The sequence below is a fragment of the Palaemon carinicauda genome, chromosome 4, assembly GCF_036898095.1.
Source record: "Palaemon carinicauda isolate YSFRI2023 chromosome 4, ASM3689809v2, whole genome shotgun sequence".
NCBI classification, from domain to species: domain Eukaryota; kingdom Metazoa; phylum Arthropoda; class Malacostraca; order Decapoda; family Palaemonidae; genus Palaemon; species Palaemon carinicauda.
In genome coordinates, this window is record NC_090728.1 from 87,420,435 (window position 1) to 87,445,434 (window position 25,000).

The 25,000-nt window shown below is 37.7% G+C and overlaps 1 protein-coding gene across 1 annotated transcript in view; it reads right to left on the reverse strand.

Annotated features, from left to right (window-relative positions):
* garz (Sec7 domain-containing protein garz) overlaps positions 1-25,000 on the reverse strand; it is a 329,166-nt gene that overhangs the window by 261,070 nt on the left and 43,096 nt on the right. The window contains exon 5 of the mRNA XM_068371820.1: positions 20,038-20,234. Coding sequence (XP_068227921.1) covers positions 20,038-20,234 — 197 coding nt within the window. The remainder of the gene's footprint in view (positions 1-20,037; positions 20,235-25,000) is intronic.

The following is a 25,000-nucleotide window of genomic DNA, read 5'->3' on the forward strand; positions in this document are numbered from 1 at the left end:
TTCCTGTCTTGGTGAAGACTCACCTAACCATGTTTCATAGAGCTATTCATGCTTTCCTCCTAGCCAGAAGAGCATGTAGAGAACACGTCCTAGCCGCTGCTACGATCAGGCATGAGCATAGAAAGCTGATCAACTTTTCCTCAGAAATTGGTTAAGGAAGTCATGGACAAAGCAGTTCAGGAGAATAAGAGCCTAGTAGACAAGTGAGGTATGTCCTCTAAATGGAAATTTACCTCCAGTGAAGGACCTCAACCCATGGGCAAGAAGCCCAGACGATACTTTTAGGGTAGGAAATCTTTTCTGTGGTAACAGACTCAGTTGCCATCATCCCTCAGAGTGTATACACGGTCCCCAGCACTATGTATCACAGTCTCCAGCCTTCAACCCAGTGTATGAGAGAGCCACCACCACGTTATACCCTGCCAAAGCTCAAAAGAAAAGCACCACTTACAGAGGAAGGTCTGGAAAAGGCAGTCAGTCTAGAGGCAGAGGAAGTAGTGGCAAGGCAGTTAAAGACGTGGGTCCTTCTAAACAACGAGGAGCTCCCGGTAGGGGGACAACTTCACCTGTTTAGGGATATATGAGAGTTCGATCCCAGGGCTCACATCATAGTTTCAAAAGGACTAGGATGGAAATGGAGATGGAAACTGCCCCAGTTCAAGTGGTTCTTCCAATCCACAACCACATTTTTGAGAATTGTGTACAGGATCTTCTCCGGAAGGGAGTCATCCGATACACAAAATCCATGAATTTTCAAGGGCGGCTAATCTGCGTGCCCAAGAAAGATTCGAACACTTCGAACTATTCTGGACTTATCCCCTCTAAACAAATTCATTCTGAATGACAAGTTCCAGATGCTGGCTATCTCGCAAATATGGACGCTACTACCCCAGGGGACTAAACCATCTCCATAGATCTTACAGATGCCTATTGGCATCTTCTCCCCATTCCTTAGTTTCAGACTGGCAAGAAATGCCTACATATTCAGAGCTATGCTCTTCGGGCTTAATAAAGCTCTAAGGATTTTCACAAAGCCAGTCGAGGCCATCGTCCAACAATTATGGCTTCCATGTGATGGTGTACCTGGACGACTGGTTAGTCCGAGCTGCAACAAAGTAGGAATGTCTTCTGAGAGCCCAAGAACTCATGAAATCCTTACAGTCTGTGGCTTTTCAAATCAAACTCGAAAAGTCCAGGCTGTCTCCGGCTCAGGAATTCCAGTGGCTAGGACTTCACTGGAATCTGGTCATACACCCTCTCTCTACCGCAAGGCAAGAGAAGGGAAATCGCAAACTCTGTCAAAAGTACTTACCAGGCAGCAACAGAAAAGAGTATTGGGCTCACGGCAGTTCACTGCCGTGATGGACCCAGTCTTAAAAGCAAGACTCAAAGATGTCAACAGAGTCTGGAGAAGAAAAGCATCAAAACCTTGGACAGATCTTTGCCACAAAACCATGGTCTTACTGCAAAAGCAGGTCAAGCCGTGGTCCACAACCAAGAGTTTATCGACACACATTCCTCTGCAGTATCCTCCTCCTCCCATGACTATTCACACAGACACCTTGGAAAAAGGTTGAGTGGGGGGGACACTCCCCTTCCAAAAAAGTACAGGGTCAGTGGGCTACCACATTTCAGAAATCTCACATAAAAATTCTGAAACCTATAGCGATGTTTCTGACTCTGAAGAGAATGAACCCAAAGTCGAAATCGCACATCAAATTAGTCAACTACAGGATGAAAGTCCCCTGTCTCAACAGACAGGACTCCAGATCTCCTCGGATTAACCATATGATCCTAGCCCTCCTCACTTTAGCAAAGCAGAGGAATTGGCATCTCTTAGCAGTTCACCTTGAAGGGGTTTGCAATGTGACGGCGGATGCCTCTGGAGACAGTATGGTCTCTCGACGCAAAATCATTCTATTTCATTTTAGAGCAAGTCCCAAAACTGCAAATTGATCTTTTTACGACGAGCTTCAACAAGAGGCTTCCCAGTATGTAGCACCAAATTTAGGTCCTGAAGCTACAGGAACGGATGCGATGTGTCTGGATTGGAACCAGTGGTTTCAAATCTACCTATTTCCTACATTCAAGCTCTTAATGAAAGTCCTCAACAAAACTACAAACTTTCAAGGGAACTGCATCTCTAGTGGCTCCCAAGTGGCCCAAAAGCAATTAGTATCCCCTTGTACTGGAACACAAACCTCTCCAAGTCCCTCTACCGTCGCAAGTGCTGTCCCAGGATGTACAAGAGAAGACCGCCTTCGCTTCCTCTTGGATAACGAAAACCCTTCAGCTCATGATTTTCTCGCCCTCGGGATCAAAGAAAGTTCTGAGTTGCAAAAGAGAGAATTGACTTCACAAAAGAGTACAAGTCCAACATCATAAAATGACAATATTTGTCTTCCTGGAAATAATTTGTTGCATTTGTGAAAAGTCATCAGCCCTCTACTATTTCTATGGAATTCTGTATTTCTTTTACCTCATTGCATGCTCAAGGTCTGGCCTCTACAACTATTGCCTCATGTAAGTTGGCACTAATTAGACCAATTGCTTATGCTTTTGATATTGAATTCAGTAGCGAGCTATTCAATAAAATCCCGAAGGCTTGTGCTAAACCAAAACCAATGCTATTTAATGGTGATTAGATAAAGTCCTGCACTTTGCTCCTTCGATAGATTACGCCTCTACCTCTCTGAGGTCTTACTCAAAGACTATCTTTCTGCTTTCAATGGCTTCTGGTGCTAGATTCAGTGAGATTGTGTCCCTTTCAAGGGATGATGGCCACATTGAAATCTTGGAAATCAGGGGAAGTAAACCTTTGACTAGATCCTGCATTCTTGGCAAAAAACAAACTTCTCTGTGCCCTGTGGGGTGCTTTAAGGCCTACCTGTTCAAGAACCCAGCCTTTAAAGGCAGTCAACTTTCTAAAGGGGGAGACGACAGAATATAATCTTTCTCTGAAGCAGCTTAAGTCCAAACTCACATATTTCATCAGAGGGGCTGACCCTAAAAGTATTCCATCGGGTCATGACCCTAGAAAAGTTGCCTCTTCCTTTAATTATTTTCCAAACTATGTCCTTTACAGGCTTACAGGCTTACAACGGATGGAAATCTTCAAGAGTGTTCTTCAAACATTTATTACATCAGTTGGATGAGATTAAACACTTTGTATTGGCCACTGGTAGTGTGACTAAACCAGCTTCTTAAGTGTTGTGCATGGACTCTTATGGACTGTAAAGTTGGGACTTCTCAGTCTACATGGTGCAAAGGGACGAGTGTTGTTCTTTTCAATGTACTATTTAATATTGTAAAGGGTCATAGGTGATATTTTTCTTTTATGTCATGTGTTACTATTTCACTATTCGGTTACATAATTTTTGGGGTCTGAAAACTTTGGTTTTCCGTATATAGCCTATCTACTGTATATAATGTTACATTGTTACTGTTATATGTATGAATGTTGGGAAACAATAAAAGACTACTGTTCCTATTTGCATTTCCTTTCATTGGACCTACTATATATAATAAAAGTAGCATACTTCAATTTTTTAACCCTCCTTTTACAGACATCAGTCTTTTCCTTTACTGGAGACAAAGTTCTTCCTCATAGTGAGTGGGACTGTTCTATTGATTTCCCTTGTTCCTACTTTTTTTTACAAACATTTTCCTTACTCTCATAGTTTGGTACCATAGTTAGCAATGCTAAAGGAAGTATGCTTATATCTATGGGGTTTAAAGGGTTAAAACTCTTCCGGCCACAACTGAGAATAATTCTCTGGTACACTTCCATTAGGACGACATGGTTCGAGCCCAAAAATGGATTTTGACATGAGAAAAATCTATTTTTGCGTGAGATAGCCATGTCGTCCTAATGGCCCGTTACTTTTCATACCCTCCCAATTATCAGTGCAGACCTAGAGTCAGGCAATGGCTGCTCCTAGAATACTTTAACAGGAAAGGTGTTAGTTGTAGCTCATTGAGATCGGGAATTGTAATGGCTCTCTCGCTCACATATCCTACTCTCTCCCTTATCCTTCGAGACGAGGTTAACTATTTGGGGAAGGATAACCATGGTTTGTTATTAACACGTCCCCGATTTATGCCCGATATTTCTCGGGATATTCACTCCGCAGGTTAGAACTCCGTGATACCTCTAGGGTAAAAATTTCTCTGGCATATCACTCGCAGAAATATCCCAAGTAGAAGCTGCCATTGAGGAACTTCCATCAGGATGACATGGCTATTTCACCCAAAATTTGATTTTCCTATGTCAAAATCCATTTTAAATCCAGAATTAACTAAAAGGCGATTTTATACAATGCTTTTTCTAAAAGCACGATATAAAACGGATACCACTGCTTTGTTTACGTTTCATCATCGATCCTAACATACAAACAAATACATTTACACATCTGTGTATACTGTATAGGTTAGCTTCTGCAACATATCTCACCAAGAATTGATTATGTAATGATTTTGTTAATACTTTTTCCTTACAATTTCAAAATAAATGAAATAAAGTCAATTTTATTTCAAGATTTTCCCTAAACACATAGCCTAAAACAAAAAATGAGTTTCTCAACATTTTTTCGCCGATCATAACGAACAAACGAACGCCCTTACACATCCAAGTTTAAAGTAATGTTATTACAAATATCTTACCATATCCATAAAAATTCTGACACATCGCAAAACTACAAATTTTAGAAACAATTTGTACTTTTCCTAGATATATAAACCCGAGTCATTTATATGGGTTACTCCAAGTCTCGTTATCTCTACGACCAGACAAAGAAAAAGGGGTTTACTGCATCATTCTTATAGTTGCTAAACAACCACTGCGGATGTGGCATAGGACGCCAGCACATGACTCTCCACACTCTCCTGATCAAAGACTCGTGGGGCATTTGAGGGATCTTTGATAAATGACTATGGTTTTTATAGCTTGGAAAAAATACAAATAGTTTTTAAAAGTTGTAGTTTATTCCTACGCAGATACAAACTTCTGGGTCATCTATAAGGAAGTCTTAAGTGGGGGGGAAGTCTCTGTTAACCCTGGATAGGTACGCTCCTCGGACACCCCTTTAAGGGTATACTCGGACGCGAACGACCCCGACGCCAAAAAAAATTCTTGAAAAATCAGTTTTTGCAGTAACCTCCTTTTTTCTTTTGCCAAAAAAAACTTCAATGAATGCTTAAAACAACTGTAAAGATAAATACTACTCATCTGCAGAAAAACTATTTATTATAAATATTTCAAAAAATTAAGTAGAAAAAAAAAAGACCTGACATAAAAATTCATAAAAAAAAAAGTTTATACATATATACACAAATCCTTTTAGGAATTGATTCTTGAATGTTTAGGACACATCTTGATGTATTTTGGATGAAGTCAGACCCATGGAGGTGAAGATCTGAAATGAGAAAAAAAGGGTAACTTTTTTTGGCCAAAAAAATTTGTCCAAATTTCATGAATTTTTTTGGGTACCCAAATGAAATAGGAAGTGGCTAATTTTTTTAGGGAATAAACATATGTTATCCTAAAATAGAAATATGTAAAAAAATCTTCATTATTTTGTAAATTACATTTATATCAGGGGCCATATCTAAAGGTAATTTTTTGAGTACTTAGAAATTTCGTAAAAAAATACATATACAGTGAACCCTCGCTACTTCGCGGTTCGACCATCGCGGATTCACCACTTCGCGGATTTTTTCCATAACCCATATATATACAGTAATATATATATATATATATATATATATATATATATGTATGCATGTATTTATGTATATATGTAGGTATGTATATGTGTATACATATAAATATATATATACATATACACACACACACACACACATATATATATATATATATATATATATATATATATATATATATATATATATATATATATATATATATATATATATATCTAAAGTAGGAATATGTGATATAGTTCTAAGGGAAAAGTATGGGAAATATGTCTGGGTAATAAGCAAAGCTCTACCTCCAGTTTGTTTCTACATTATGATCAGAGATAAATGTAAACAAAACATTGGTTGCCATTTTTTATCGTGCTTTTTAGCATGTTTAGGAAATGCATGATATAAAATCACCTTTAATATTTGTGCCTGTTTCAGTTTAGGGTACTGTAGTACATGCATTAAGTGTTCTGTACATTAAAGGGTAGTTTGTTAACAGTACTAAGTACAAGGGAAGGTTTTAAAAGTCTGAATATACATGTTGAATAAATAGGTAAATATGGTGTCACTACTTCGCGGATTTTCACCTATCGCGGCCGCGACTGGAACCTATCTACCGCGATAAACGAGGGTTCACTGTATTTAATATATAATATGATATTTATGCAGGTAAAAATATACCAAAATATAACAAATTCTATAGGGAACAAGAATATATATAGATAGGGCAGCTTACGCTTCGGATATGTCCACAAAATAGCCGCCAACCACACTGACTCAGACTCCCTAATCTGCCACTTGAAATGTAGGAAGGGTATGTCAATTTCAAGGTGTTATTTACTAATCTAATTATTATTGGATATGCATAAAAATTGTATGGTGGGTTGCTGGATAATTGTCGATTATTTTACGACTATAAAATTAAAATTCTGACCCAAAAAAATTTTTTTGAAGGGAAATAAAATCGAAAAAAAAAAAATGTAAAACAATATTTTAGCTAAAAAAATTTGATGATATTCAATCAAAAAAAAAGTAAACAAAATTTTCCGACAAATAAACATCTAGAGGAATTATTACTCTGTGATAGTTCCTTAGTACGTAGTAATTTTGAAAGAATTGGGAAAAAACGAAAAAATGGCAATCACCGGAAAATCGAACACATACCTATATATACGCCATATCTGGCTAAAAAAAAGATAGGCATGGGTAGCCAGATCATCTAGAAACACTTTCCAACACTATAAAAATATAAGTTTTGCGACACTACTTGCCAATTCCTTACGGTAACATGACTAAGCAAAAAAATGCAAAACAAATAAAAAGGGGCACTCGCGGAAAAATGGCTAACATTCTAATATACGGCATTTCAGAAAAAAAAAATTCAGCCACGTGCTAGGCAAACCATCAAGGCACATTTTCCGACAAATAAACATCTAAATGAATAATTACTCTGTGATAGTTCCTTAGTACGTAGTAATTTTGAAAGAAATGGGAAAAAACGAAAAAATGGCAATCACAGGAAAATCGAACACATACCTATATATACGCCATATCTGGCTAAAAAAAGAAGATAGGCATGGGTAGCCAGATCATCTAGAAACACTTTCCAACACTATAAAATTATAAGTTTTGCGACACTACTTGCCAATTCCTTACGGTAACATGACTAAGCAAAAAAATGCAAAACAAATAAAAAGGGGCACTTGTGGAAAAATGGCCATTCTAATATACGGCATTTCAGAAAAAAAAAATTTCAGCCACGTGCTAGGCAAACCATCAAGGCATATTTTCCGACAAATAAACATATAAATGAAATATTACTCTGTGATAGTTCCTTAGTACGTAGTAATTTTGAAAGAAATGGGAAAAAACGAAAAAATGGCAATCACAGGAAAATCGAACACATACTTATATATACGCCATATCTGGCTAAAAAAAAAATAGGCATGGGTAGCCAGATCATCTAGAAACACTTTCCAACACTATAAAAATATAAGTTTTGCGACACTACTTGCCAATTCCTTACGGTAACATGACTAAGCAAAAAAATGCAAAACAAATAAAAAGGGGCACTCGCGGAAAAATGCCCAACATTCTAATATACGGCATCTCAGATAAAAAAAAAAGACATGCACGTGTTAGCCCAACCATCAAGGCACACTTTCTAACACATAAACATGAAAAAAAAATCAATAATATACGGCAATTCCTTACTACGTAGTAAATTTTTACAAATATTGAAAAAAAAACAGAAATTGGCAACCGCAGTTAAATACCCAATATACCAATAACTACGTCGTATCTGACAAAAACAAAATCACGCATGGGTAGCCAGATCATCTAGACACACTTTCCAACATTAAAAAAGCAAAAGTTTTACGACACTATTTCGCAATATCTTACGGAAAAATGACTTGGCAAAAAAATGAAAAAAAATTAAAAAGGGACACTCGCGGTAAAATGCCCGACATTCTAATATACGACATCTCAGATAAAAAAAAAGCCATGCACGTGTTAGCCCAACCATCAAGGCACACTTTCTAACACGTAAACATGAAAAAAAAATGAATAATATACGGCAATTCCTTACTACGTAGTAATTTTTACAAATATTGAAAAAAAAACAGAAATTGGTAACCGCAGTTAAATACCCAATATACCAATAACTACGTCGTATCTGACAAAAACAAAGTCATGCATGGGTAGCCAGATCATCTAGACACACTTTCCAACACTAAACAAGCAAAAGTTTTACGACACTATTTGGCAATATCTTACGGAAAAATGACTTGGCAAAAAAATGAAAAAAAATGAAAAAGGGGCACTCGCGGTAAAATGGTCCTCGTGGTGATGAACGACATTTTAACTAAAAAAAAAAACATGCACATGGTAGCCAAACAATCCACCAAGACTTTCCACAACTGATAACCTATACAAGTTGCACCATTCTACGACAATTTCATAATACGTAATAACTTTGATAATTATGCAAACTACCTTAGAAGGGTAAACTCGGACGCGAACGACCCCGACGCGTCTCAGAAATCGGGGAAGGAGTACAGCTACAGCAATGCACATCTGGACACTACTAGAGCGTGTAGGGGAGACACCTCCTGCAGGTCGATCACCCACAAATTCAGTCACAGGGGTGAGTCACGTGAGAAAAACCTGTTTTTTTTTGACGCTCGGGGTCGCAAACGACCCATCGTACCTATCCAGGGTTAAAGAGGTAAACCATCCCTCTCCAATAGATACAATTACTATTAAGTATAACAATAGCAAAAGACCAAAGTGAATAATTTGCGAACTATGTAACCGGCTTGTAAAGAGGCAAGGCCGTACGTTCAATCCATGAGGATATGACTCTTTACCGGGGAGTGGGGGTGAAATCAAATGAACATCAAGTGTTACTTAAAAATATATATCCAATATACCATCAAATACCAAAAAATTACGGCATTCTTATTTAGATCAGGGTGAATTCTAAGAGAATGCTTCAAGTCCAATAAAGATGGTCTTTAAGGTAAGGTCCCTGTGTAAGTATTTTTGGCCGGGGTTTATATGGCCCTTAGAACCTTCGTCACATCCCAGGTAGGGGGTTTCAGTTATCGAGGAGGCCAAGCTGCTAAAATATCCTAATGAGAGCCAAGAGATCCCATGACAAGTAGAGGTCATTCTCTTTCAGTTTGAAGACCTGGTTCAAGGCTGAGCAGTAGCCTTTCACTGCACTGACTGAAAGAGGCCTTTCACTGCAGTGACTGAAAGGGATTCCTTGTTCCTCAGGAATACCAAAAAATCTGCTATTAAGGGAATAGTGGCCTTGAGTGAAGCAATATTCCCCGTACGACATTAATCACAAAAGTTTCCACTTGGCCTGGTATACTACTGCGGATGACTTTCAGAGATATCCGGAAGGCTGTTTCGCAGTTCTCCAAAAGCCTTTCTTTCGAAGGAAATGCTGGATAGTCTCCAACCATGAAGAGAGAGGCAATGCACTGAGTCATGGAACTTTATGTGTGGTTGTTGTAACAAGTTTGGCCATTCTGGAAATTCTCTTGAAACTTCTGTGAGAAGCAGCAGGTCTGAATACCACTCTGCTGTTAGCCACTTTGTAGCTACTAGCATTACTCTGACTCCCTTGGATGTTCAGACTCTGTTCAGTATCTGATGAATCAGACAGAATGATGTTAAGGCGTAAAAGTCTAGTTCGTTCCATGGGTGTTGAAAGGCATCTTCCATCACTGCAGCATGGTCTGGGACTGGATATACCAGGAGTTTGAGATTCAGGTGAGTGGCGAACAGAGACGGGGAACCCCAAAAAGTCAAAATTATCCTCCCCACTAGAGGATGTAAAGACTATCCTGAACCAACTATTGCCCCTCAACAGCCCAAATGGTCTGCAATACTGTTCCTCTTCCCGAGAATAAATCTCGCCAGAGAAATTACCACTCCTTGTATGGAGATATAGGTCACTACCGTGGAGCGAACACGAAATGACCTTTCAGTCTCTGAGAAGTGGAGCAACGCTAGTTGTGTTGCTTTCATTTTTAGGAAATTGATGTGAAAAGCCTTGTGCTCTTCTGACCATAGGCCAGAGATGAGTAACCTACCCTTGGTGAGAAGGATCCGATGAATGGAATGAATTGGGAAGGAGAGGCCTGGAGGGACTTTCCGCTAACAAGTCCTCCTCTCTCAGCCACCAATGGAGATCCATTACCACCTCCTGTAGTAATGACAACAGGGTTGCAAAAACTGGCTCTTCAAAGTCCATTGCACCAAGCTGCATTCTCCAAAAGGGGACGAGTTCCTCCAATGAGGAGAGATGGCTTTAAAGTTCTTGCCAAAAGTGCGTGGGAAGAGATTTCCCTTTCAGAAAAGTCACTACTATTTCTCTAAACCTTGAGATATTGTCAGCAAATGAAAAAGGTTTGACTTGAACTGTATCTACGTCCATGCCTAAGTATCTGATTGACTGTTGGGGACAAGGTTACACTTCGGGTTCAGCTGGAACCCTAACAACTTGCACAGATCTAGGAGTAGATCTCCGTGCCTCGACAGGTGAACTTGTGACTCTCTCAGGAGTCACTCATCCAGGTACCTCAAAAGTCTAATGCCCATAGCATGGGCCCTGGTTGACACAGGGGCGAAGACTTTGGTGAAGACCGGAGGGGTTGTTGACAGGTCAACGCACAGAACCCTGAACTGAAATATCTTGCCTCGAAAGGGAAACCTTAGGTACTTCCTTAAGAGAGAAAGGATGGGGACCTGAAAGTAGGCGTCTTTCAGGTTTATGGTCACAAGGAAATTGTTCTTCCTAATGGCCCGGAAAACGGTGGCCGGAGTCTCCATTTTGAATTTTGTCTGTAGCCCAAATAGATTCAAATGGGAGAGGTCTATGACAAGGTCTCCAACCTCCCGTCAGCTTTTTTACAAGAGACAGTGCTGAGGAAGCCTGGAGAATCGTTTAAGACTTCCACAATGGCTTCTTTGGCCAACAATTTGGAGACTTTCTTTCATATAAAATTAATGGATTGTCAGAGTCCTTGTTAGAGGTGGTGGATAGCTTATAAAACAGACTCGATATCCTGAATGGAGGACTTCTACTGTCCAGAGGTCGGCCCCAAAGTCCTCCCACCTCAGCTGAAAGCTTTTAGGCATCCTCCCACAAGTGGTAAGCTCGGGGGTAGGTCTTCTCTAGCGGGAGAGACTGTGACTACGCCCTCTTTGTCCGGAGGGATGACTTCTCTGACGAAGGGTAGGCCAGGGGGCTTGCCTCCCGGGATGCTGTGAATCTGTTGGAGGCAGAAGTTGTCTTTACTACGAAACTAACTTAAAAGGCAAGTTTTTTAACTGTTGCTAAGGGGGGGGGGCAAGAAACCTTGGTGCCACCGCCCTTCTTATCATATCATCTATCTTCTCTATAGCCCTAGCGATATCTGAGGGAAGAAATAGAGAATGGTAACTCACTAAATCAGAGCTTCTTAAGGCTAACGCATCCCTAGGAAACAGCTGTCTAGAGCATTTGGCTAAGACATTGTTGCACCTCTTTAGGATAGTTACCCAATAGGTAAATTTTCTGGTGCAAAAGGAATTCTATGGCTTTAAGCCCCAGATGAGATAATTCTTCCAAATGCTTAAGGGCATATTTTTACCTTAATTTTTCTGTCGCTGCAAAGTGGAATAATGGTCCTGACCAGTGGTCTAGCCAAGAGCAGGCTTGGATTGCATATATAGCTGCTACCCCCATGCTCGCCATTTTGGAACCTGAAAAGATGGAGGGAAGGTTGGACAATTTATCAACTGGTACTAAGGACTAAAGGCGGTAACTTTGAGGACCTGCTGGCCTTATGGGAATTTTCAGATGCTGAGACTTGAGTATTAAGTAGCTCTAAAGTATCCTCAGTCTGTTTAGAAAGTGACACATAGAATCTGTGGTTGGGGCTTTTTGACTGTGTGAAGATTGAATCAATTGCGAACCATATGTTAGTGGTTTGCACGTGAGGGGTCTCATCTGATTCATTTACACGACGGATGAGGTCCATAACCTTAATAAATTGAGAGGCTTCTGAGCCAGACATCAGGATCTCAAGAGAGATTACATCAGCAAAGGTGGTGCTCGCACACAGCGATGTTCTCCAGAGAGTTATTAATAGTGATAAAGTTAATGTTTAGTTATTCCACCTTTGGGATAATAGGCTGTTCTGTTTAAACAGTTACCGCTTGGTTCTTGACTCTTCCTCGAACGTCCTTCCTTTCCCTTGTGTCATTCATACTGTGACAGGAATAGGAGGGGGAGAAGGAATGGGAGGAGTCCGGCTCACTTCTGTTATAAGAGCATTCACCTCTAACAACAGTCTGAGGCAAAAGAATTGAAGTCTCTCTTAATTCCATCTACGAGAAGAGAGAGAATTCTCTGTAGGCAGCCATATGGAGCACCTCAGGCATGGACCTCACCTATAACATCTAACGAATGTAAACTCATCTGTGTTAGGTGGAGGTGTAACTCGTGAGAAGAGGGGCGGAATGTTTCTCACCCTTGATTCAGTCTCAGTTCCTGAAAAGAATTATCTAAAACAAAGCGTATTTTGTAGAACATGTGACGTGTGAAGTATTACGAACATTAATTCATGAGCTAGTGTATGCTGCTCTTCAATATCAATGGGTTTGCTGTTAGCGTAAATCATGGGATTGCTATTAGCCTAAGTCAAGACTTTGGTATCCTGAATTCTTGTCGGATGTTTATAAAACTCTGGGGATCTTTAAAACAGTGGGGGTGTCGATTTACTACATTCCCTAGAGTGCATTGATCGTAAACTAGCTTGAGAGGTTTAAGCAGGATCTTGTCGTGCATTAGCATTGTCCTTTTGATGAGGAATACTCTCACACGTCAAGATAGCCGCACATTTCCTGACATCATGATGTTTAGGAATGACAACTCGTTTAGATTATTGGCCTGACAAACACCCGGAGGAATTGCCAAAAGCACAGGAATGACAGCGCATAGGGTAACATCCTTACGTTTGGGTACAGTGGAGCATACAGACTTGTTAAGATGAACAGTCTGGCTGAATTGTTAATAGACAAAATTTGGGGGATTAAAGAGGGTTCTGTCATACTCGAATACTTTGCACTAGTAGGCTTAGAAGGAGACCATTGTTTAGATCAGCTTGGCATTGCCAAGTCTTGGGGTGTAGACACAGACAAAGCAGTCCAATCAGCTTCATAATAAAGGGACAACATGTCTTGTATTGCATCCTGGGAACTCTGCAGAGGAGATCGATGCCGAGGACCCTTGGGCATAGGAGGCAAGCCTTGCTCGTTTGAATGAGTTTGAGCCCGGTAATAAGGGTACCTGTACTGTATTTCAATAAGGCTGCTTTGGTATGAGGGGAAATGGCAGGCTCTATTCATAGTATGGTTCTGTCGAGAGCATGGAGATACTTTCAAGTTTCTGGTTGGAGATACTTCCAAGAGCAGAAAGACATCATCTGTACAATATAATCTGACATGGCAGGTTCGCCCCTCAACACATTCGTAGGTGGTGAGGGAGATCTAAGCATGACAGGGTAATCAATGACGAATGGTACTGATATTGGATCTGGCTTAGGGAGCGCACCGGCCTTAGCCAAAGCATCCGATACAAGAACTGGTTCAACCTCATATTGTACATTATCAACACTGCGAGCTTAAACTTCAACCCGACTCATGAATATACCACAGAGACACCCATCACGGCTAAGGCATGAATGCATAGTATTTGACCTACTAGTTACAACGCACTCACTCGTAACTCTCAAATAATGATAGATACGCAAGTGGCAGTGAATATTAAAGACACAAGAGGCACAAGCACTAAACACTATAATGGCATTGATGGTGGTGTGGATGTCTGATCGCAGAGAGAAAGTGAGGTAAGTTCTCTTAACTTCATGACCAGGAGTGTTGTGGAGAGCATCATGTGCAGGTGTCCTACGCAATATGCGCTGTGGTTGCTTAGTAACTATAAGAATGATGCAATCAAACCCCTTGTCTTTTATTATCTGGTCGTGTAGAAAACTCATTAGTGACTCAGAAGTTTTCATACGCATAAAAATAAACAGGAAAACCATTTTGCTTTAATTTAGTCAACAATAACAAACTACTGTTAATAACAGTATGATAATTTACTCTAACTTCAAACTGTTTTGAAGGATACTTATACATTCAGTTATGTCAGTTTAATTGTGTAATAACTTGTACAGCCATCAATTACGGAACCACCGCAAAAACTACGAAAGTACTAGACTGGTTTCAAATTAAGTAATAGAACCATTGTGTTACCAATAAATTTCGATGTGAAAGACGAGATGGTGCGAGATTGGAAAAAGTGAGGATAATTTGAATCATGATGGATTTTTAATGAAAAATGAATATGCTAATTTAAATGTTGTTAATAACAACATTAACACAATCATTAAAATCAATATCAAAAGGTTAGAAAAAGAGAAAGAGAGGTTGCTGAGAACATAACCACAACTTGCTGTTTATATTTTCTCAGTTTACAGAGAATAAAGTCAACTCCCCGTTAACACGAGGTCTGTTAAAACAATTTGGAAGCTACACAAATTAAAATTTAATGAGATATATTCTGTTAACTCGAAATGTCTGATGTTACACAAGGAGAATTTCCAACTAAGAAAAACTACGATACTGAGAGAGAGAGAGAGAGAGAGAGAGAGAGAGAGAGAGAGAGAGAGAGAGAGAGGTTAATAAGAATTTATTTAAGCTTACAAACAAATAGATTTTAGTTTCTAATGTAGTACCTAAAAAAGTAATCTAATTTCACGAATCAATGTAATAAATGTACATCTATACTTGTAAATGTAGAGGTTCACAATTTAGCATGTTTACAGTACATTGCAGCACTTTATTTGTGAATGTGGTTTGCTCTAAGATAGTATAAAATAGAAACATTTTATACGGTTAAATAATAAATTGGGTTATAAAAATCATATTGCGATAGTATAAAAATAAATAACTGTTACATTTACCAATATTAATATTCAATATCTTTGTTTAAATTGCATAAAATAGATGGCTGTGGATCGCCAACATCAACAGCTGATTCACCTGTTGTTGTTATTGTTCGATATGCTTTTAATAAGAAACTGGTCGAGAATTCTTTGCACAGTGCTCTTCTTTTTTACATGATTACGTGAAAGGGGGCAAAATCATATCAACAATACTCTGTTAGCTATATGCGAGTATAATCGTGATACCGTTGGGACCTTGGAAACGGCTGACAACAAAACCAAAACAAAAAAAATCTGTAATTGCTGTTGTTAAAATACATCTTGAAGTAATAATAGAAAAGTATAAAAGTTATTAAACGAAGTTCAGATAACATCGAAAACCTTGATTATTTCAGACATCTTTCAGTTCATATACGTTATGTTGTCTGCTAAAGCTACAGATCAGCTGACAAAATTGAATGACATCTTAATCTCTGCCTTCGATCAAACATAGATTTAAGCAAAGTAAATGCTTATAGTGAGTGTACAGTAGTATTTACCTGACACTTTCTAAAGAAACAAAGATTTCTGTTAAATCTGTTTAATGTGTGTATAGTAAAGCACCTGAGAGAGAGAGAGAGAGAGAGAGAGAGAGGAGAGAGAGAGATATTCATATAACTAATGATAATAGCTTTTAACAAAATGTATGAAAACCATGATATAAAATTAATTATAAATAAATAAGCATGACATTAAAAGGAAAAAAATTTTACGATCTGTTATTTATTTATCGAAATGACAGAAAAATAAATCTCTAATGTTTTTGATATGCGTAGTAGCATTGTGCGTTCATACGTACCAGAAAGTACTTTTTATTGTTTTTTTCAACTTCTATATGTCCTTATTGATATAAAATTAATTGTAAATAAATAATCATTAGACTGAAAGGAAAAATATGTTACAATCTTTTATTTGAATACCGACACAAAAGAAAAATAAATCGCTATGTTTGATAAGCATATGTAGTAGCGTTGTGCGTTCGTACATACAATAGTTTTGTCATTGTGTATTTTAACTTAATGTACTTGATATAAAATTCATTATAAATAAGTAATCATGAGATTAAAAGGAAAAAAAAAGAGAGAGAGAGAGAGAGAGAGAGAGAGAGAGGAGAGAGAGAGAGAGAGAGGGGGGGGGGGGGGGGAGAGGGAGTCGACAGCCGACAGTGGTGACGAGTGATGGGGCATAGTGAGAATGTATATGGGTAATAATTTATTTTACTATAAATTAAATACAAGTAGAGTAAGAATGTGTGTTTTTATTGTTTGTGTGACCTTCAAATATGTCAAAAATGAGATTAAGTTTCATAGTTCCAAAACCCCAAAATAGACAGACTTTCCCAATGTCCATCATTTCTTATAGAGAAATTATGTCACGTTAACACGATTTCTCTTAACACAACATCTCCAGGGACATAACCCTCTTGTTAATGTGGAGTTGACTGTAGTTTATTTCATTGTTGACACGGAACTTTTCTCAAATAGACTATTTACTATGAAATTATGTTCATAAATTGTAAGATCAATATGGTTTTGTGACGCGTGACTCGTAGACTTTGAACAACTTTGCAGATACGGAATATTTATTCTTGAGAACTAGCAACCGCATAAAAGGGGAATCATAAAATTCAAACACGCATATTTCAGGACCCTACAGTAGTAATAGGACTACCCCTGAATTGTGTAGACTCAAGAATATCCTTCCATCCCTATTTGAAACCTTTATCCTAAACAGCCCTTTTTTTCTAACGGGGTTTAGTTTAGTGATGAGATCCAACCAAGGGTTTCAACTCAATAACTTCTAAATGGACATTATTCAAAAATACATATCTTCAGGTATAGGATTCATGTATTTTGATAACTTTGTCTGATCAAACTCCACTACCCGATGTTGAATTTCAGAGAGAACTTTATGTTCTTTAATGTTCTGACATACAAATTAACGCCAGCTTTTCAAAAACATTTTGCCCAGTATAGTATTACAGTTTGGGCCTCAACTTGAAAACAAGACAAGGTGCTCCAACACTGCAATCACAGCACCATTGCTGTTTACATAAGGTGTGCCATCAGCTATTATTCAGTGGCACTTAACCCACAAAGAACATCCACCATGATACCCATGTCCTTTCTATACTACATGCTATTAACAAGGAAGGTGCGTGGCACCATCACATCAATTTATGTGAAATCCTGCAAACTGAGAGACCATTTCCCAAATAAATAGGTCTCCTCTGAATGACCTAACCAACCCAGCCAGGCTGCATCTGTATGAAGGATCAGGGGAATCGGGGGTGGGACCAATGGAACCAACAAGGAAAGAGCATCTGATTAGGTCCATGGCCTGAGAATTTTTTTGCAACAACTGAGGCAATTGAGCTTGAATGTCTTGACAACCTTTCTGACCCAATCTCCCCCACATCAAGCCGAGTTCTTTCAACCTGGTCTTCAACACTGCATCGACTACTGAGGCAAACTGAATAAGGCCCAAGACCTTCTCCAACTGCCATCTAGAGAAGCAGCTTGACAGAAATTAAGAAATTATCCGACCTAGCTTACAATTCTTTACTGAGATGCTATTGGCAGGCTTAGGGTAGCTTTTTTTAACATATTCTATTTAAGCCATAGCCACTATGATACCCTTTTTGGAACTAGTCTTGATTTTATGAAGTTTATCAAAAAACATTTCTAAGAACTTACATTAACTGATTTGTATATAGAGTCAATTTCTTTGTTTCTCTTAATCAGCAGGTTATTTAAATAGCGGCTAACCTGAACTCTCTGGAACAGCAGGAGTTTGATAACTGACCTTGCTAGTTTTTAACACCCATGGGGTAATATTGAGGGCAAAGGGCATCACTTCACACCTGTACATACCCCTCCTGATCCAAAACCATAGTTAAGATCAGAAGGGGAGGACAATAGGGACATTCCAATAGGTATAGATCTATAATATAGGTCCAAGCCCTCAGTGTAATATTTGACAGACATGGATCATGATTGTCATTTTGAATGTGTCATATCTGACATGATTGTTGACATGAGACAGGTTGACGATCAAACTCTTCTATTAGGGGAGTCTTTCTACGGTATATTGAATACTCTGCCATAGAATTTTAAGGAGCTGCATTTTTCTGATTCATTTTTTCAGCATCTTGCTTACAAAAGAGTAAAGTTCCAAAGTTCTGGTCTGTGATGAAAACAGTAGCGCGGAGGTTGTTTTGAAATCCACAAACAACTCAGACCTTTTAATACTATGCTCTGTCCACACAGAGAAAAGCTTCAACGTTCTTGGGAACGATAGAGATGAACCCTAACCTGAAGCCAGGAGCCTCCGTGATAGCTGAAAAAACTTTAAGTAGAAACAGTAAATCTAGGATGTATTTTTTTTATTATTTTTACAAATCTTCACATTTTTTTTATCAACTTCACAAATTTAAGCTTTTATATAGCATCTTAACACTCTTTTACATCCATTATGCACTCTTAATTAACTTAATTTACCGTAGACACATCCTCACATATAAAATAAACAAATAAAATCAGAACAATCAACAGTGAAAATACGTACTTGACTAATTGAGGATATTGATGATGATTAGCCGTGTAAAACTGATGTATGTAGATGATGGTGATGAAAAGGAAACTGTACTGCACAGCAAAGAAGGGCATTACTGCTCTTCTAAAAGCACCACTTCAGCAGGTGCTTTGTCAAGTGGCACAATAAAGCAATTAAAATCCGAAAAAATATAAAACTAATCTGGCTACAGAAACCCACAATATACAGAACACTCCACAATATAGATTTACATACATTTTTACAAATTCCCAATGTACTGAGGACGCGATAGGTGAACCGCAATATGACAATGGACTACTGATGTCTGTACTCATTCAACCATTTGAGATTGCATAGAACTTGCTTTTGGGTGGGGGCTTTTACACTGTAAGCCACAGCCCCAAAATGTCTGTACTCATTACAGCCTAAAACTAAAGTGAAGAGGTTTTGACAAGAGAGCGGGCAGGGCTACTCACCCAAACTTACCACCTGCCATTAACTACCTCATTAACAATTTCAATGGCTGCTCCAGCTCAGCTGACGATACTCCCTATTCTAAAGGACAAAAGGCTTCTGTAAGTGTAGGAACAAAGTGTACTAGTTCTCTTAAAATTACCAATCACCAGCTAGGAAGAATGTGTTCTCATTTTCAGTCATTTGTTTATCTTCTCTTCCCTCCTCATTAGGATTTTGCACAGCATTTTTACCAAACAGAAATATATGAAAAATATAGCTAGTTAACTGCACTATTGTTAGTCTCCCCTGGTAACCTACAGTAAACTGATATTCTTATGTCCATAATAAAACTATTTCCTTACTATCAATTGCTTTTTACTCACATTCTCTTAATTCTTTGATAATTATTTTCATATGCATGTAACATATATATGTTATAGCCTACTCTATGAAGCATAGCCGCAGAGTAAAAAAAAACAAAAAAAAAAAACAATAAAGTAATGTCATTTAAGTAATCTGGTAGTATTACAAGTCTTGGAAATCTTTTCAACTGTCAACAATGCTACAGACTCACAACATAAGGCTATTACCTACTTCCAAACCTAATGAACCAGATGACATGTGCAGTACTTCTTTTGATCTTCTGTCAAAAGACATTAGACTGAATTTCTGGGGATATCTGAACACCGAAAAATTATGAAAGACTGATCAGTGATGAAACAAACAGCATTTTCTGATTTAATGGACAAAACACACAATAAATGCTAACCAAAATCCAGCCTCCCGTGTTATGTAGAGGGTCAGGACTTGCAGCCCGAGAGCGCTGGGATTGTTTAGATACCTCTGGATGGTCTGTGACTGTGGATGGGCCAGGAGGAGGATCAGTAGACTCGCTTGTAGCACCTTCTGTGTAATGTCCAGAATCAACACCGGAGGAACTTGCAAAGTCGCTGTCGGACACAGACCCTATGGAAAAAAAAAAAATCCTTAACTTGAATTTGAATAACTATTTACAAAAAGTCTATTATGCAACAGTCTCAAAATCTAAATTTCTAATGAAACTCATTTTGAACTGTAATGCTTGTTCTATAAAAACTTTTTCTTCACTTCATGTAATCTGTTTGCAATCGGTGGAACATAAGAAGTTCAAATTTGCAGCAAATTTTTTATGTTGAACAGATTCACATGAGTCTCCCTCTATAGTTTTATACTAGTATACGGCAGCTTTGTTTCAACATTACAGTATTACTGATCTAATATTACTTTATATCTTTTATGATTCCCTGTTTGAACCTTAAAACTTGTAGTATCCTTCTTTTCCAATTAGGGTTGTAACTTAGCTAATAATAATAATAATAACAATAATAATAATAATAATAATAATAATAATAATAATAATAATAGTAATAATAATCATAACAGTTTGCCTAGATCCAGCATTGGAGTTAACCTACAGCATATCACATTGTGGGATAAAGTTTTCTACCAAGACAACTTGGTCTCTTTAAATGAAAACAAGCTTACAATGAACAAAAATCCAGATTGCTTCCTTGAAAATACGGCAGTAAAATGCATGGCAAAGTTTATACTGTTAATTAATTTTAGCCGGTAGGCAATTTTTATAAAATCAACAGCCAATTCTCACATTTGACAATAATGTTCCTCTCCTTGTTTTCAACTACTACCAAAAGAATTTAGCCTACAGTTATCAAAAAGAAGAAAATACCATAAATACTTTGAAAAGTCTTGCATAAAAATATAGTGCAAATTACTTCTTGATGCATATATCAAAAATTGATAAAGAATCACAAATCGAAACCAGGTCAAAGCTACAATTTTCCTTTCCAAGGTAATCAAGCTCTGTGAATTATTGCAATACATACAAAATAAAAACTTGTCTAAAAAAGGATGATAATTATAAATATTCACATTATTTCCTCACCTCATTTCTTTATCCATTTCAAGTGTATTTTAAATACCAAATAGTAATAAGTTCATTTTTTATTTCAATTGCTTGTTTCAGCTCATATCACCCTATTGCCATTGAGAATAAGCACTCTTTTTTTGAATAGAACAAAATCTAAAATAATAAATTATTCAAGTCTCATAAAAAAAAGCACTAAAATTTTTTAAAACAATTTGTATTTTTCATTATTATACAAATCTGGTTCATTTATATATGTTAACTACCAAGTTGTTTTGCTATGACCAGAAAAGAAAAAGTTCCTAATAGGCAACAGTGTATGCTAACCAGCCCTATCTACAAGCTGGGTAAGCACGCTCAAGCCACTGTGAGGCTGGCTCATTCTCCTTATGGTCAAGCACTGAGGGTGGATGAGGCAGAGCATTTGATTAAATGACTCCGGTCTGTATAACTAGGAAAATACAAATGGTTTTAAAAATTTGTAGTCTATTCCTACACAGATACAAATACAGTATCTGAATCATTTATATAAGTCTTCCTTTTGTGAGAAGAAGTCTCTGTTTTTAGAAGGGTATCTATTTAGCCCTTTTTTATTATCATTAATTCTTATGCTGTCTGGAGACACTGAGCAAAATCTGGGACCAGTACATCCTACATTTCATCATTGTCTTCTACTGTATTGCAATATTCGTGGTTTGCATGCAAATATTGAAGACCTTACAGTTGCATCCAGAAAGTATGATATTCTCTTGTGCGAAGAAACTTTGTATTCGTATATGAGGCACTCATCTCAGCTCCTTATAACTGGTTTTAAGAAGCCAATAATGTTGAAACGCAAAGCCATCCCTAGTGCCAGGGGAATGGCGGTGTATATTACAACCGAATACCCTGCTTCTCATAAGTCTTGATATGAATGTGGATGTCATGAGATTCAGGCAATCAAAGTTTGTGGCAAGCATAACAACTGTTTGTGTTCGATCTACAAGAATCAAAACATGGATGATTCTATCTTCGATAATCTTATCATTATGGCTAAGATACAAGATAGATAGAAAGACCTCTTTTGTCTTTGTTAGTGATTTCAATGCTCACCATAGGGAGTGGTTAAATTGTTTCTCTCCTACCGATCGCCAAGGCTTAAGAGCTTTAAACTTTGCCTCTGAATCAGGCTGTGAGCAAATCATAAGTGACGCTACTCATTGGTCTGGTAACTGCTTGGACCTTGTATATACCGACTCCCCTGGCGTTATAACAAGTAAGGTTGGTTCTGCAGTTGGGACATCTGATCATGCCTTGATTTCCTTAGTAGTGAAGACTGAACAGCCTGTTCCTGATGTATCATACTCGTGTAAGAATTATATGAAATCTCAAGCAGACTGGAATGGGATTTTGCATGACCTTTGGGGCTTGAATTGGTCACAATTGTATATTAGTGTTGATCCTGTTGTCCTTTTGAATGAAAATCTAGTCCCCATAATTGCTAGGCGTATCCCTTATCATGTGCTAAGGTACCAGATGAAGGACAAACCATTGTTTAATGATGATTGTAGAAGTGCTTATTTGGGGAAACAGGAAGCCTATTATTTTTGGGAGGGTAACAGATCAGATTTGACCTGGAATAACTATACTTAGCTTCGAGCTTTTGCTCGGAGTGTTAATGCTTCAACTGAAAAGGAATATAATTTAACAATAAAAGAAATCCTTTCTGGTACAACATAAGAATATAAGTGGTGGAATACCCTTAAATCTCCACTATTTGGTGTATATGCAACAGTTCCTCCCTTACTTACACCACATGGCTGTCACTCACAGTCCAAAGGAAAAGGCAACCCTTTAGGTATATATGTTTACCAGTAAGCAGAGTAACCAGAAACTTGAACTTCATCATTCCTATTTTCCTGAGGCTAAACTAACTAGTTCAACTTTTCGATCTCGTGAAATTAATGCTCTGTTGATGGACCTTGATGCTTACAGAGGTATTTTTCCTTTGTTTTTTTATAAAGACTAGAGTTTTCTTATCTCCAAAGTTATCTGTTATTTTGCACAAGTTAGCAAGAGGAGGAGCTTTTAATGCTTGTTGGAGAATTGGTAATGTTACACCACTATGTAAATGCGTTTGTGGTAGCTTAAGTCCAACTGATTACTGCCCAATTTTCATAACTCCCATATTATCTCAAATTTTTTAGCGTCTCTTGGAAAAAAGTCTTAGTACGTTTGCTGAAGGTAATCATCTGTTCCCTAGTTTGTAATTTTGTTTTCGTACGGCCTTGTAGCATGTGATGCCCTTCTTAAAATCTCCAATGTTGTAGAGAAATCTCTTGATTGTGATCAGGAAGTTCGTATGATTGGACTTGATTTTAGTGCTGCCTTTGACCGTGTTAATCATGAGGCCCTTGTTTTCAAACTTAAAATAGTTGGGAGTGGGTGGGTCGTTTCTTAACATCATTTTTTAATTTCTAAGTAATAGATCTAAAAGAGTTAGTGATGGGTACCATAGTGAGTACAGGAATGTGATATCTGATATTCCTAAGGGTAGTGTTCTTGGCCCATTACTTTTCATACCATATACACATGACATGTGGTTTGGCCTAGAAAACCATCTTGTTGCATATGCAGATGATGCTCCAATCTCTGCATCAATTCCACCTCCTGAATGTACATCTGGGGTTGCTAAATCCCTTAATAGGGATCTTGGTAAAATTAGTGCATGGTGCAAATTATGGGGTATGAAGTTGAATCCTAACAAAACTCAAACTATGATGGTAAGTAGGTCAAGGACAGTGGCTCTTCAACATCCAGATCTCTGCATTAATAATGTTTCTTTAACTTTTTATGACTTAAAATTTTAGGTGTGATTCTCAACAGCAAATTTATTTTTAATAAACATATTTGGTTGGTGTCTTCAGTAGCACAAAAATTGGCTTATTGAGAAAGTCTTGTCAGATTTTTGGTGATTAATCTATTCTGAAGAAATATTTTAATTCTTTCATTCTACCTTGTTTCGAGTATTGTCCTCCTGTCTGGTCTCCAGCTGCTGATTCTCACCTTAATTTGTTGGACAGGAACTTACAGTCTATTAAATTTCTTACTCCTGATCTAGATATTAATTTCTGGAACCATCGTTCAATTAGTTCATTATGCATGTTGCATAAGATTTTTTATAATTCCGACCATCCTTTAAACTCAGATCTTCTGGGGCAGTTCCATCCTATTTGCAATACTAGGCATGCAGTATTAAAAGCTAAGCTACATCCCTAGTTGGAAAAGCAAGATACTATAAGCCACGGCTCCATCAAGGAAAAATAGCCCAGTGAGGAAGGGATATAGAAAAATAAATGAACGATAGAAGTAACAAAAATTAAAATAAAATATTTTAAAAACATTAACTACATTAAAACAGATATCTGATTTATAAACTCTAAAAGGACTTATGCAAGCCTGTTCAATATAAAAATATTTGCTGCGAGTTTGAACTTTTGAAGTTCTACTGATTCAACTACCCAATTAGGAAGATCATTCCACAACTTGGTCATAGATGGAATAAAACTTTTTGAGTACTGGATAGTATTGAGCCTCAGGATGAAGAAGGCCTAACTATTAGAATGAACTGGATACCTAGTATACGAACAGGATGGAATTGTCCAGGAAGAACTGAATGTAGAGGATGGTCAGAATTATAAAAAATCTTATGCAACATGCATAATGAACTAATTGAACGACAGTGCTAGAGATTAATATCTAGATCAAGAATAATAAATTTAATAGACCATAAGTTCCTGTCCAACAAATTAAGATGAGAATCAGCCCA